Source organism: Stegodyphus dumicola, chromosome X2 (assembly GCF_044657685.1).
Source record: "Stegodyphus dumicola isolate Sdum_Otavi_A_Nest chromosome X2, ASM4465768v1".
NCBI classification, from domain to species: Eukaryota; Metazoa; Arthropoda; class Arachnida; order Araneae; family Eresidae; genus Stegodyphus; species Stegodyphus dumicola.
The window spans coordinates 51,444,196-51,461,025 of NC_140781.1; the positions used below are offsets into that span (position 1 = coordinate 51,444,196).

The 16,830-nt window shown below is 30.5% G+C and overlaps 1 protein-coding gene across 1 annotated transcript; it reads right to left on the reverse strand.

Annotated features, from left to right (window-relative positions):
• Nucleotides 1-137: 137 nt before the first annotated feature.
• LOC118193258 (uncharacterized) lies at nucleotides 138-14,922 on the reverse strand. Its single transcript, XM_035364309.2, has 4 exons — nucleotides 14,690-14,922; nucleotides 12,490-12,575; nucleotides 10,647-10,730; nucleotides 138-4,607 (listed from the first exon to the last, which is right to left on the reverse strand). The coding sequence occupies exons 1-4, from the start codon at nucleotides 14,753-14,755 to the stop codon at nucleotides 4,499-4,501; spliced, it is 345 nt and encodes a 114-aa protein (XP_035220200.1). The 5' UTR covers nucleotides 14,756-14,922; the 3' UTR covers nucleotides 138-4,498.
• Nucleotides 14,923-16,830: the final 1,908 nt, after the last annotated feature.

The following is a 16,830-nucleotide window of genomic DNA, read 5'->3' on the forward strand; positions in this document are numbered from 1 at the left end:
GCCTAAATTGTCCCATAAAAATGTTCCAGTTGAATAAGAAATTTTGTAAATATTTCGAGGATGTTAATTATGTCCTAAATTTATATTTGAAATTCAGACCACACTTTAAATCAAAATGGTACAATTAAAGAGGCAAATTAAAAGTTTAGTTAGATTTTATTCTTTCTGAATTACAAAAAAATTATCATATGCAAAAGTTGTTATAAGAAACTAACAAAAAATTATAACTTGGAAGAAATAAGTGCAAAACTACATATAAAGTGCATTGCATATCAGAAATATATACCACATCCGAACTTTTTACAATTTATATTTATTAATTCTAAATTATAAACAAAACTTAACAAGATCAAACCCTTACCCAAAGTGTTTAACTCAAAATAAACAAGTGTACATCAATGTAAACATATTTATCAGAAAAATATACCTCAGACCATTCCTAACTTAGAATTTCACTAACTCTGAATTATACAGACATTCGCTAAACTTCACACATGTAGTAACAAAAATACAAAGTATTTATGAAATGATACATAGAGTTTACCTTTGAGGCTTTTTTACTGACCATAAAGTGCATTGCATATCAGAAATATATACCACACCCAATTTTTACAATTGATATTTATTAATTCTAAATTATAAACAAAACTTAACAAGATCAAACCCTTACCAAAAGTTTTTAACTCAAAATAAACAAGTGTATATCAATGTAAACATATTTATCAGAAACACATTATACCTCAGACCATTTATAACTCAGAATTTCACTAACTCTGAATTATACAGACGTTCGCTAAACTTCACACATGTATTAACAAAAATACAAAGTATTTATGAAATGATGCATAGTTTCCCTTTGAGGCTTATTTACTGACCATAAAGCTTTTGGACCTACATTATATATAAAAATATACACAGTACAAGGTAAACAATTAGTATGCTGAATACACAGCAAGAGTAAACAAAAGCGTGTTGCAGAATTTACTGCCTCTACATTGTTACATTTATATAATATTCATATACATTCTACGCTGTTAATACATTTATTTATTTACATATCTGAATATCACGCTTAATGCTTTATTAGAGCGAACAAAAGTGCTCAGCTCGGCATGAGTAAGTACAAATTTTTATAACTGTATACATGTTTTTACCAACGGATGAAATCTATGTGTTAAGTATTTAACTGGATTTTAATCAGTTAACAAAGTTTACTAAAATCTAATTACATTAAAATTTATCAAAATCTAAGGAAAGATTTGCTGGAAAGACCTCGGCATTGGCTAGGGTCTGAATCCAGGTAGTAGTTGTCGATTGATAAATGCTCTAACAACTGAGCTTTGTGTATTTTCTTAATTATTGAGACATTTCTTGTCGTATTTTTAATTCATGATTATTTGACCATGATTATTTAATCTGTAATTTGGCTGTGATGTGCCCATCATTCTTCCCTTTTACTTTTAATTGAATGTGTCTCAGACAAGTATAATGTAGGTGGAGGGCACACTAGTTCTGTAGCGTTCTACTTCAAGTACTACTTCTAGATCTTCCCTGGAAAGAAACCGTGATCTTCGTATCCATGAAACATTATGTAAGGGTTCCAAATAATTTGTACTTAATTCACAAGTCTTGGCGTTTATTAGTGTTTGACAGCGATGTGACAGGCTGTTCGGTAATATTCGTCAAATACAGTTTTGTGTTTTCCGCTGTGGCGGCAATTTCAAACCAAATATTTGAACTCACATACATAAGCGATGTGACCGTGTGCTCTCGTTTCAAAAGATTAAACCTCTCCCAGAAACCAACGATACGATTAATATTATCAAAAACTAAAAACGTTTTTGATGGATGAGTAACTACGAATTTAGAAATTAATGAATGTTTAATGAAATAATAATTATTAACAAAGTATCATACCACGATTAATTAATAAACCATATGCTAACCCAATACTATATACATATTAGCCCATTTTTTCTCTCAAGAGCGAAGATGAACTTCCAGCTCTGGTTATATATGGGCAAATTTGCCTATGTCTCTCCTATCTACACTCTACTAAAAGTGCAGAGAAATACCGTATATACCACAACCAATTATTACACCACAACCAGTTAATTGTTATATGTTAACCCAATACTATATACATATTAGCTAAATGTTTTATGACGAATTTGCCTATATCTTTTGTAGGCTACACGCCACTGAATATGTAAAAAATATGCTATATATACCACAATCAGTTAGTAAAAATATATATGTTAACCCAATACTATATACACGATAGCCCAATTTCTCATTTCAAGAGCGAAGATGAACTTCCAGCTCGTGTCAGATACGGACAAATTTTCTTATGTTTCTGGGACGCTACATTCTAGTGAAAGTGTAGACAAACGCTATATATACATAAATATACCACGACCAATTATTGTAAAATTCCAATTAGCAGACTCCAAATATACAGAATTTCAATTATCCGAATAGCTTGTTTTTTTTTTCTCTGTTAAGTAAAGTTAAGCTTATTATTATTCATGTGTTTCTAATACTTTTATTAATTTAAATAACATTAAAAGGCGACACTGTAAAAAACCTCCCTTTAAAGAAGCTATTAAGTTAATTTAGAAGAATACAATATGTAGATTTATCCATAATACTTCGCCAATATATAATTTATAGATATTAAGGAAAATATAATTGTGCATTGTGTAGAGCCATTCTATTTGTTTTTACTTCACCAGATATTTCTTAGCCTTTCCAAGTACTGATTTTCTGAAACGTATAATACGTTGTTAATTTTTTTCTTTTTATTATTATCCGTCGACAAATAAGAATAATGATGTTCTAGTTTGATTGCAGTTTAATAGAAAAAGATTATAAGTTTCGTCTTACGCAAATAAAAATAATATCTATTGTTTTTAAAGATAAAGTTTTGTTTGTTTTTATGCAGTTTTACGAAACTAAAACAGAATTAACAGTAAAATTCAAATTAATGAAGTAAAATACGTTAAAAAATTAATTAATTTCATTCTCATTCGAATAAATAGACATTTGACCTACAGAAAAACAACCCTGTTATCCGAATTGGTAGGATTTCAGTTAAAAAAAAATCTGCATATTTGGAGTTTTATTGCACTAATTCTAAGATTAAGGAAACCCTGTATCATACATGAGCCAGAGACTGAGCGGAGTCGAAAAAATTTCAATGTATTTACAAATAAAAGAAAATAATCAATAGTGAAAAAAAGTACACTTAAACACATGAGCTAATAAAATAATGCAGCTCGAAAAATAATAAGTACATATTTACATACCAATATATCACATTGAGCTTATCGTCGAAGTTTTTTATGCTAATAGTTTGTTAAAAAAACTCATTAACAAACAATATTTTATTAAAACTACATACAAAATCAACAATCTTTTCTTGTTCTGTGATGACGACTCATAAAACTTATTAATCGTTTCCATTCAATTATAAGAAGTGACAGGAATTGGGGGGAGGGAATAATTTATTCCGAAATTGGATGAAGATCTTTTTTTATTTATTGAGTGTTTTCAGTAGGTAGGAAAGTAAATACTAGTCAACAGATTAAATTCATTCTTTTAAAATTTTTTTTAAATTTTAAATTTATTTTATTTAATAATTTTTAAATTTTTAAAAAAATTTCATTTTCTATCTATTTTTTATAATTTATTTAATTTTTTCCTTTTTATATACTCATTTATTTTTATTGCTTAATTTTTTATGTTCGCTGATTTAACTTTAATTTGATTTTTTGTCTATTAATTTTGGTGTTGGTGTGGTGTGGTGTATTTAATTATGGCAAAGCTCACTAGGGCTATCTGCCTAAGGGGAGGGATGCCTTCGTGGAGGACTTTCTAAGGGAAACTGGCTCGTATGCACGTTACACATGGGGAAACCACGAAAACACCCATGCAGCCAGCCCGTTCGCGGGATTCGAACCTCGGACCGAACTACCAGTGTTCAGCGACTTTACCGCTCGGCCGCTGGTGGGCCTATTAATTTTGATTAATTATTATTTTCTGAACTGATGATAGGAATTTCTGTTTCTGTGCTATTGCAAAGAATGCAGCATATGTAGAAAGAAACTGAATGCATTATTCTCAAACGCAAAAAGCGTTTTGTTCCATCCCTTCCGACATTTCAAGGGAAGACGCAAAAATTTACTAGATAATTTCACGTAGGTCTTCTTAGGGTAATCTGGTTCATATTTACAATATGAACAATATATAGGCATATGATAATATATAGGAAAATAATTCTTGGGAAACCTCGAACAGTTCATGTTTCTCAGGAAACACAGCTGAGTTGAACCTTTCCCTCAATTTCCCCAATTCTTTAATACTGGCCACTGTTTGGCCAGGAGTCGGAAACAGAACAGTGAAGTAACAAAAGCTCTTTAAACAGATAAAATATGAAAACATAACAATTTTTACAGCATGATTGCCTTCGTCAGAAAGTTCTGCTGTCACGAAATTATCACATTAGATTTCCGAAGTCACCGGGTGAATTCATCCTTCTTTGGGACCATGAAAAATGTTGACTGAGCTGAAGAAGAATATTTCCTTCTGAGGAAGCTTTGTTGCAACTGTGGATATAAAAATATTTACTATCAGCAATGAAGAATCTCATTTGCTACAGTAATAAAAAATTGTATTATTTATCAGATTTGATCTCTTTGCTTATTTGTTAATTACCCCCCTCAAACATTTTAACTAAAAGTAGTGAAGCATTTTAAAACGATTACGAAAGATAAAACTTATTTTAAGTAAATATGCAGGATGAAGTGCTTGTCTTTGAATGATAATCTACAAATGAGTTAACATACTAAACAGCTTCGCTAAACGATCTCTTGCATTTGCATTTGTATTTGGTTCTACACGTAAATATCAATTCTTTGCACTCTGGTAGCTCTACTATCTATATATACTATAAAGAAGAATGTGTATTTGTTCGCGATTAACTCAGTCACTACTATAGCTATCATCACCAAACTTTCTAGAATTCTTTTCTGGGTCCTGGAAAAGGTCGATGTCCGACATCGACCTTTTTTTCACTTTTTTTTCCAAAAAAAGTAGCTAAAATCAGAGATATTAATTAAAAATTCTGAAAACGCTAATTTTCGCCCTGATTTTTTCCGAGTGGCAATTGTCCCGCCCGCTGGAGATAAAAACTTGCTTTATTTCGACTTGTTTTATTTATAATATTTGTTCACTGCTCGCTGTCAAATCGTAGAGTTTGTTAATAAAATATTTCAAAGTTTTACAATGAAATGAAAATAGCATTGCCAAACAGTAAATATACCTGATTCCGAAAATTCGTGGGATACCATTTCGACTGTTCCCATCTTTGTACGACTTAATAAATAATCAGCCAAGATATTAATTAAAAACTCTGAAAACGCTAATTTTCGCACTCATTTTTCCGAGTGGCAACAGTCTCGCACATTGGTTATAAAAATGCTTTATTTCGAGAAGTGCTGCTACTGCTCGCTGTCAAATCGCAGAGTTTGTTAATCAAAAATTTGTAAGTTTTTCAAAATCTATATACGTCTGTTTGCTTGTTCGCGTTATTCATTTCTGATCAATTATGATAAATTTTTTGCCATATTTAATAGACTAAAATTGAATATAGGTGAAATATTGGATGGAAATTGAGCTTTCACGACCATTTGATTAGAAAGACGAAAATCATTAAAAACTGCGTGCCATTGTTGCTGATATAATGAGAGAGAATTAGTTTATTTTTCTTTTGAAATTTTTTGTGGGTTCCATATGCCATCAGACTGAAAAATATATGACTATGAATCGTATTTTTTTGCATCGTTATCAGAAAAGGATTACAGCGGTAACGTTCTCTCTGTTGTTAGGTACATTATTCTCAAACTAACTAGCATCGCGTACTTCCGCTAGTTTACTATAGATATGAGAAAGATTCAGAATAATACCATTAATTCCTATTAGGTAATATGCGAAACCAGCTTACAGGAAACGAACTGGAGAAAAACTACCAATGCAGTGGCTTTAGTTCCTCGGCTATTGGTTAGCACCCATAGTGAATACTTACTTGGCATGGGAGATGCACTAATTAAGAAGGCTATTCTACTGTTCTGTTGGATAGCCCTTTGCCAGGAAATTCTTGTATGGATAGCTAATGGATTATTATATATAAGTACCTCTCAGTTGATGGATAGCTGGCAGTTTCTTCTATGAGATTCATTCTTATGTGGGTAACTTGATAACTGCTACTTCCGCAAAGAATAGTTGGTTAGAGCGCGTAATTTATGTTTATGATACTAAATGATCTAGTATATTATGGAAAATAACACGTTTCACACAAGTGTTATAAATCATGAGACGGAAATATATTGGGGTTATACCTCGAAAGAATCTTTGAATACAAAGGGTTAACAAGGTTACTTTATTAAACAAGCTGCATTAGCAGGTTTAAATGCATTTTAAAATATTGTGCGCCTTACACTTATCCTAGTAGAATTTCTAAAAGTCATAAAACTGGTATTTCATATCTAACATACATTTCACTAAGAAATATTTATTCATAATTATGCATTTTAAAGATAAATATCTTTTGTTGTTTCCCTGAAAGAAGAATGGTAATATTTCCCTTTCCCCCTTTAAATGCAAGGAATTTAATCCAAGTCTTTTTTTATGGTGAAATTAAAGAAAATGATTGTTAACCATTATAAATACATCAGGAAATTAATTACAGTATTTCTTAAATGGATAGCTATACATATAACAAAATTTAATAATTAAGCACTGTTAACTGTGGCTAGAATGAGAAAAACACGCACACAGATTAATTAACTATTTCATTACTGCCAGAAGAGCCTGATTATTTAAGTATTTCGAATAATAAACGCATGGAATTATGGACACCTTTCTTATACTTTGCTCTTTTCAACTGAGATACATAAATTAAACCACTTTTTTAAATCATCCAGCATTACATTTTCATGATGAATAGGCATTTAGCAGAATTCTAACCTGAAAACTTTAAAAGGAAGCAGACCCAGGGAAAAAAATCATGCACCTCAAGTTTATAAAATAGTTCTTATAATGGGGTTTCCTGACAGAGATGCTAATTCAACTCAGTGGTTGGCTGCCCATTATCAGTGTAAAGATAAGTTCAAAAAAGGACGTTATTGAAATCAAATCTCCTGGCTAAAGAACGCTGTTTTCACGGGCTGGATAGAAACATTTAATGTTTTTAATACTAAAATGAAAAGGAAAGTAAAAAAAAAGTACTGGTTATTGAAACATAACTTTTCAATCTTTTAATTATCACGTCATTTAAAATTAAGAATCACTATTGCATAATGACTATGCAATAGTGCCTAAGATCTGCATATAAACCAACTAAATAATTGAGTTGTAATTTAAGAAGTAATGAGATGACGTATTTAAGAAGTTCAAGCTGCTTTAAAAAGGAAAGTAATTTGCCAAAAAGCTAAAAATCAAGTAAGCATATTTTATTGGATGAGCATTTTAATAGAAAGAGAGTGTTTTCTGTATTTCTATAGAAGGGTTTCTAAATTCTCTAAATAAACTACAGTAATTAGATCGTAATTTGAGAATTGTAAATTAAAATAACTGGAGCGTAATTTAGAAAATATAAGTTAAAATAAGAGGGTAGTAATTTAAGAAATAAAACGGTAGTTGATTTATTTATGTTGTTCAAATTGGTAAAAGAAATAATTAGATTTAGAGCTAGAATTCATTCTGTGAACAATGTTCAGTTACTAAAATAATTTATAAAGTAATGTATTTTTAGTTTTAAAAAAAATACACGAATATTTTCACTCTCAGCATTTCAGAAATTATGAATAAATTTATTTCCTAAGAATTTTCTGCTAAATTATTCGTTATTTATTTGCGTGATTAATTTGTTATTTTATTAAAATAATGATATTAATGAATCAAACTATACATCACACTTCTATTTCAAAATGTTTCTTTAATAGACTCCAAGGAATTTTTTGAATTGAATTGAATTGGACTCCAATTGAATTGGAATCAATAATCACTGTCATCGATAGTCATCCTCTCTAAGCGACTGTCCTTAGAGGAGACCAAAACTAAACCGTTGAGTGATCGTTTTAGAGAAGGCTCACTAGTTTTATTTTCACGTCGAAATATCTTTTCTTAAGAGCTTATAGCTATTAAATTTGATTATGAAACGAGTTTCTTTCTTACTTATAAAATGCATGTGTAATAGTCATCCAAACTCATATAGTAATAATGAATTGTTTAATTTCTTCCTAGTCTTGCCTTTGGAACGATTTTGACAAAATTTTATCTTCAAGATTAGTTTTGTAATTTTCCTCAAAATTTCGATTATGGTCGATTAAATTGCGCATTTTTCTTCCGCAGGAAAAAAATGAGAGATGCCCAATGATACCACATTTTAAGCAAATTGACTTAACCTCTGACACATTTAAAAATGACGTAATTTAGAAATTGCATATTTTAGTGACATTCCCAAACGTAAGAACCTTTTGCAGTATATCATTACTAAAAAGGTATTACAAACTTTTCACAGGTATTCTTCCTATTTTTTCGTAACGCAAAAGCTTCCTGATTTGAAACAATTTATGACAGATGCTCTGTTTAGAGCTATATAAAAGAAATCCCTGCTTCAGCTCGGAAAAAATATTACCTGCTTTCGATTAAAAAAAACACGCTTCATAAAAAGCTGAAAAATTTGAATAGCGGAAAATCGTCAAAGAGGATTTTATAGTGGACCACACCCACCTGTTTCCGCTATGCAACTAATTATTAATCACGCAGAAGTACAGTGGCTTGAAATACTTAATGAAAATTGCTCTGTTGTACACAACGTTAAAAAAATTATCATGAAGTTTGCATTACCTATTCCATATAAATGTATATATTCTTTATTAAAAACACAAAATAATTCAGACTTCTTAGGCGAATTTTTGCAGAACGACAAAAATGAAGAATTGTGATACACACGTGGAAATATTAGGAGTATTCGGAATGATTACTTCAGGTTTCACTAAAGATTTAAGACAGTTCAAGGTACTACAATGAAAAATTAGTACTAAAAAGTTGAATGAAGAATTACTACAAGACAACATCTCTTTTAGATAACAATTAAAGTTATTAATTATTTAAATTATTTACATTTATCGTATAAAAATACGATGGAATCTTGATTATTCATCTTATACTCGATTATTCTGGTAGTCCGATGAGCTAGGATATCGGAAAATACGAAATTATCGGTCACTGAAATAAATTCGTTAACTAAAACGACAATTAATTACAAAAGTGTAGAATAAAAGACAGATATGATGACTGCATACTGATTACTTTGGTCTGTCGTTCTTTGTATATTACAGCATTATGCGTGAAATTTCACTTGATACTTTTTTAACGCATTGCAGAAAATAAACCATACAATACACTAAAATACTTCACTTTATTTTGCTCCACCACTTTTGTGGCAAAAAGTATTCTCGTTTGATTGCTTAACTGCTAAGCTGAAGGGGAAAAATGCTGTTGAACTAACGCAACGTAGCTAAGAATAATTAGGTAAAAACTGTGCGAGTAAAAATTGACAAATAGTAGAAACTCTGGCTTTAGCTGCGAGACGTCAGGATTTTTGTTCAAAAAAGTTTTGCTTGGTAGGAATAGGGTTAATTGAAATTCAGTATTATTTCAATTAAAATAAAAATTTCTAGCATGAATTAGATTTATATGGTGTAACCAGGTAATCGAAAGTTCGGGTAATCAGACTGTACTGTCTTAGAGTGAACAGCTAACCAATCAAACAACGTGTCCTCGTGTTTCCACTTGACATCGGAGAAAAAGTCTTACTAAAGAAAATATCTTAAATTTAGAATTTTAGACATAATATTACTTTTAAAGATGATAAATTAGAATTATATAAACAAGAAATTGGTTGTTTTACTTTAAAATTTCGACCTTTACTTGTAAAATGCATTTTAAGGCAAAAAATACATACAATAATACATATGTGTACCTGTATGCAATTATTAGTAACAGTGTTTTTTCCATTTTCAGTGCCCAGAGAGAGATTTTTAACATTTTGTTAATGCCTCTATTGGAAGCAAATTCAATCTCATTACCCAATCAATCAGTCAGTTACCCAAAGAGGTCAATCTTTTCGAAAGACGAAAATGAGAATTTTGTTTTCAATCGCATTATCCAAAGAGGTATCCTAACATTATTTCATGTTTATTTCTTAAATTAACTTTCTAATTCTTTCATATCAATCAGTGCATAATTTGAAAAACAATAAAAGAAAAGTAAAATGTATTCGAAATAAATTTGCTTGTAAAAGTAAAATAGCAGATAAGTAAACATGAAATATGACATGGTATCAAATAAAATGCATCTGCATTAATAAATTAAGAGAAAACTGAGTCAAAACTAGCAATGTAATTTCTTTTTAGTTAGATTCCTAAAGAAGACATAAAAATGAATTATTTTTAGCACGTAAAATTTTAGAAATTACTTTGTCAAAAAAAGATTTAAATTTAAATTTTAAACTGAGCTAAGCAGATCACATTTTATAACTTTTAATACACAAAATATTTTAAATACCACTAAAAACTTACCCAACGTCAACGTAAAAAACTTCATCGTTTGGTCCATAATATTTGACTCTTGTAAACAAGCATATTTCATCAGTTTTCGAATACCTATATAAATTTTTTTAATAATTCTGTAATAGTCTATTAAATGGAAATATAAAGTTATTTCAAGTAAATTAAAATATTTAAAGACACTAGAATTAGGAATTAAGAATGAAGCTAATTTTTCACACAAGCACAAGAGCAATTTTAGATTATATTAGCATTTAAATATAATAGAATTTTCTGTTGAAATTAGATTTCTCGTCAGAGTTAGTACACTGTGTAAGAAAGGCTTTCCGTTGAAGTTTTCAGAACACTATTAACATAGTTTGCAGTTTATTTTAGAGCTAGGACGAATCTTAAGTTTCTTGAATCCGATTCCTTAAAGTTTCTTGAATTTTTTCAATTTGAATTAAGATTTTTGAATCTTAAGGTTGTTTTTCTCAGCATACTTTACAAAAAAAAATCAGTTACTCTTCAAATATTAATAGAAAATGAATCACACAATCGCGTCGTACAGTTACATATATACTATGGCTTGGATTGGTTTATTTAATTATGGCAAAGCACCCGTGGGCTATCTGCATAAGAGGAAGGATGTTTCGTGAAAGACTTTCTAAAGAAAATCGAATAATATACACGTTACACATAGGGGGAAAGACCATGAAAGCACTTATGTAGCTAGCCCATTTGCCGGGATTCCAGCCCCGGACCGAACTACCAGTGTTCAGTGTTCAGCTGGTGGCCACATATAATACGATATAAGCTGCTAATTGTAGTAGAATATCTATGTCAATAACTATCAAACTCATTCGAGAATTTTAGAAAACGCAGCGCAACGATTATTTAGAAATTATGTTTAATTTCTGTAGACGGCATACCGAAACTGTGTGGCATTCAAGGCCGCCATGGAAAGATACCAGGATTCAGCTACAACCTAAAATTGAAGTATTCGCGTTATATTTTGACGAATGTTTCTATTGCATCTCAGTGTGGCCTATGGGCCCTTCAAATCTTAATGAACGTCATGAATCTTAATGAGCCTTAATGAAATCTTAATGCATGTCAATAAATTAATCTTTGCAAAACTTTGATGAACCCATCAGCGGTCAAACGATAAGAACGCTGAACTGTGAAATTCCAGCGAATGGGCTGGCTGTATGGGACAGTTTTCGAAATGTGTAACGTAAATTTGAGCCATTTCCTTTAAAAAGTCCTCCACGAAGACATTTCATGATACTTAGGAGTTGAGAATATGAATGTCTCTCCCTGGTTCACTTTATAATCTCATAGTTTCATTTCTCATTTTGCATGATCGAAATGCAAGGATTTCAATCTAAATTTCAACAAAAGGAATATCTTTGAAATATTCCTTAAATCTTAGTTCGGAGAGTATATATTGTGTGAGAGAGAAATCCTGTTATTATATTAGGCCGCGTTCGGATTCAAAAGCAACCTCTAATAAGCGTTTTATTGTACTGACCGTTGAATGATAGGGCTGTGCTGTGTGAACATCTTTAATTTCTTGTACTATTCAAACCAATCTAAAAATGTTTTTTAGTAAACGAAACGCATTTCATTTGGTAAGCTGATAAAAACCTTTGAACAAAATTAAGAATATTATCAATTTTTATAGTTTGATTAAAAAACGTGATGATTTTTTATTGAATAATGCTCATTTCAAAATTCTAAGAAAAAATTTAAAATCTTTGTTTGAGAGAGGTATTTAATTTTTCAGCTAAACTAAACAGAATTTTAGTTTCGGTATTTTTAAGAGATACATGTCTTTTAATATAAAATCTGAAGGGTAAGATTATAAACTTACCTCATATTTAAAGAATACAGGTGTAAAATCTGGCTCATACGTTCCTCCTCGTAAAAAGCTCTCCTGTCCTTCAGATTGCAAGTATTCTAAATAAATCCCATATAAAAATGCTACAGTATTTTTAAAAGTATTCTTCATTCATAAATACATAAATACATCTCACTATTAAATACAGGAGAGACATGAAAGTAGCTTTAACTTACTTATCCTAAGTTAATGGTAACACTTAACACTCTATCAGTAATTCTAAAGGTATGCTGTTTTTAAATATTTTGTGACTTTGCTGTAGAATTTTATGTGGTGTAAGGACGAAGAAAGCAATGTTTAATAATAAAGTTAGAAAAGCAAAAAGAGTTGTCTTAACAGGAAAGAGTCCAAGAGCATTAAGTCCAAGAGTATTAAGTTATAGCAACCTACAGGTAAACTACAAGGTTGACAAACTGTAAAAAAATGAATTCTTTCAGATACAGATTTTATTTATATTTCGGATTTTTCTTTCCTTTTTGAAAATTTCTATTTATTTTTGGAGCAACTACATGCAGGTAGGTCACCAGGCTGGGAACTGCTTTACGAAACTTGAACTGAACTTGAAAATGGCCTTTCAGTAACTTGTTCAATACGTTAAGAGAAAATTCGAAACTAACACTGAATTTTTTTTATAGTTTGGTTCAAAAAGAAAGTATATCAGTAAATCGTTCCATAGCATTATTCATTCTAAGGTAAATTTTTTTTTAATTGCTTGGAAAGGAGATTTAAATTTTAATTTTAAACTGAAACAAAATCATGCGTTTTATTATTTTTAACACATATGGGCTTGTTAAAGTAAAATATGAAAGTGAAACTAAAAGCTTACCTAAAACAATTTGAAACACCGGTTTTTCTCTCATGTCGAGCAAGTTTCCTTTTGCGAATTACCTATACATTCAAGAATGTTGTAAAATTTTTGAAGTATGTAACTTAATATATAAAAATTAGCAGCGTCATGAAAACTAAGTTTAGAAAGAAATTTAAGTTCATTGTAATTTAAGTTTCGTCAGTCTCATATGATATATAAATATTTTTATGGAAACATGAAATATTTTTTTAAAAAAGTTACAAGTTTCAAAGGAATTTTCTGAAACTAATGGCTATTGTTTTATAAAGAAATAATACCTACCAGCAATTTGGATGCGTGTAAAATTTTAAAAAATCATCATCAACTTACTGGAAATAATGATTTTTAATTGAAAACGGTTACTGTCTTTAAAATCTTAAGATCATATTCAAAAATATGAAGTAAAAAATGTGTTATAAATGTGAACGTTTAGAATGCTATTTAAAATAAGTGTCAGAAAGCATATTTAATAGGTTTATTCAGAATTATTTCCCCCAAAATGTCTCAGCAATATTCCATTTAAATACAGAAAAATAAGCATATTTAAGTTATAGCAACCTACAGTTATTTAACAGGATTAATTTATAAAAACATAAGCAGCTTCAGAGTAACTTAAAATTCCTTAGCAAAGTAATTCTAAAATTTAAAAAATTCATTTATGTTGAAGCTGCTATTAGTACAAACGCATTGTTAATATAAATAAGTATTAATTAAGAGTATTCTTAATATTTATAAATTTAAGAATAAAGTATTTCAAATAATTAGCTGTTCCAAATATTTTTTTAAAACAGAACCTGATAAAATTTATAATGACTATTATTTTTAGACTGCTATTTAAATGTATGTCATTTAAATATGCCACTTGTAAACGTCACCTAAAATAGATATAACAAGAGTACTAAGGAACAATAATATTAAGTTAAAAAAAAAAACCTAAAATTATGTGACTTCAAACAGAATTCTAAGAACCACTGGAGGTCTTTAAAAAGACTAAATAACGGTGCTAATTATTACACGGTTCTAAAGAGTGTTCCACAAAACGTTTTAAGGAGAAATTTAGTTTTAGCATTTGAAATATTAACCTTAAAAAGAAATCAATACTGAGCTTTAAAAGAGTAAAGCACGTAATATTTTAATAAAGTCTAAAAATAACAACCCGAGAAAAGTTGCAGCGAAAACGTTTACTTCACCAAATCGTAATTACGAAATTGCTTTAATTAAGCCTAAAATTCACATTGTGATGTCCAAAAATTTTATTTCACTTTTACTCCTACTGACATAAAGCGGTCTGAAGACATAAAGCAAATGTAAAGGTTAAGTACTTACTATGGGGTCATACCGAAGATTCCAGTTCTGTGGCTTTTGCCACCGGCAACCACCAGTTTCTACCATCGGCTAAGAAGTCGAACCCATAGTTGACTAGATCGCACACTGCAGCTTGGACCTCATTCATGTCGATCCCAAGTCAGGCCCAGAAGGAAAGTCAGAAGGTCCCAAGTCAGTCAAGAAAGTCCCAAGTCAGGCCTCCCAGAAGGAGGCCTGACTTGGGATCAAGATAGGACAAAATGACACTCTAACTCCATATATAAAGCAAAAGCGTGTTGGGGGGGAGAAGAGCTGGTTCACTTGACCTACTTTCCAGGAAATTAATTCAGCCTGTAATATTTCGCAAAATCTTTTGAGGGGGAAATTTCGCGCCCCGAGATATGATCATGAGATAAGGATTGTCCAATGTTTCGAGAGCTTCAGCTTGCTTAGCTCGCTTTCCAGCTATTTTCTCCTTTTTGATAGGCTGCTTTTACTAGTGAAGTCATCCCACTGCATTAAAAAAAATCTATGTCGTCATCTTGGAGTAGCTTCGAAGTCATCGAAAAGGCAAGTGAACGTAAATAAAAAGAAGGCTATAAGATGTCCTCTGTTCTTCACTAATCTGTAAACTTACTATTATCAAATATTTTCCAAGAAAAATTATAAAGCTTTTCATTTTTTTGCCAACATAAAGCTAGCACTGTGAAAATAATCAAGATAGAACGTGGAGTAGGATGTCTGCGTGCGACTTCGTTTAAGGTATATAACTTTAATAATTAAGAGATCATTTATAACAAAGAAAAAGTATTAATGGATAATAATTTATATCGCTATCGCTGTAATATATTAACTGCAAATTATTTGCATAAATTTTTAAAACCAAAACATCAAAATGTTATTAAAATGTCTTCTCTTTCTTGAACTTAAAAGACTTGAAAAAATTAGAATTTATACTATCTTATGTGATTACTCCTACGTAAAATTATAAATTTATGCTTTTAAAAGCACTAAATATCTTGATTACTTATGAAATATTTTATGAGTAAAAAATGTGATGGTTAAGAAAAATTTATAAATTCCTATGCAAAAGCAATTTATATTAGAGCAAAAGCAAATTTATATTACAACCATAAAATTTTAACATTTTAAAATGCTACTGAAAACCATCTTTCGAACTAGGTCATTGATTTGTAAGAACTGCAACGTCCCGAATAAAAGATGGTATCCCCCTATGAAATGGCCTTTTGAAAACAATATCTGTCTTATATGGGTAGCTTAATTGATATATGTAATTTATCATCTATTTCTTACTATTAAAGAAAACGTTTTTACCCAGTTTTATCCCCAAGTATGGTATTTGTAGAGTCATTAGGTTATTTTGAAGCAGGAGACATGTAAAATATGGAGTGCCCTCGCTGGGATTCGAATCTCTCGCATATGCGCGAGTGTGCTACCGTTACACCACGAAGGCATGCTGGAAGGAGAGAGAAAATTACTAAAATGTTTTTTGCAGAGTAACTTCGGCATACATATGGGGGCCATCGTACAAGTCAGTGGTCTCAAACCGGCAGCACACAGGTCAAATGGAACGAAGCAACACTATGTGGCCCTCCAAGGCATTTTAATTATGTATTTAATTCAGATATGATGTTGCAATATGCTCTCAGCCGCATTAGAGACTGCAGTACCATTGCTAAAAGCATTGCTGACAGCCTGGAGTGACTTATTTCCTTGGACACCGTGCCGTCAGTAGCCCGCTCTGTACACATATTAATTTACTTAATGTCTTTTTATTTTGCTTTTGTTTTGCCTTGTTTTATTTTTAATTATATTTAATTTTATAATTAATCCAGAACTCTTTTGACGTATCTTACAATTTGTAATGCATTTGTTCATCTTTACATCTGTACCTGATTATATAGCATATCCTTAATATAACTATATGCCTAACATGTACCATAACTGTATAACTGTCTGCCTAACATGTACCATAATAAGTGTTCCCCTTAATCTCATTAGTTACCACCATGCACCTTCTTTCCATGTTCTGGTCCTTATTTCAATGTTCCTCGTTTCGTGTGGTCAATTACAGTAGGACACAGTACTAAGCTCTTTATTTATATTTATTTATGTATTTATTTTTTAATTCCATTGATGGG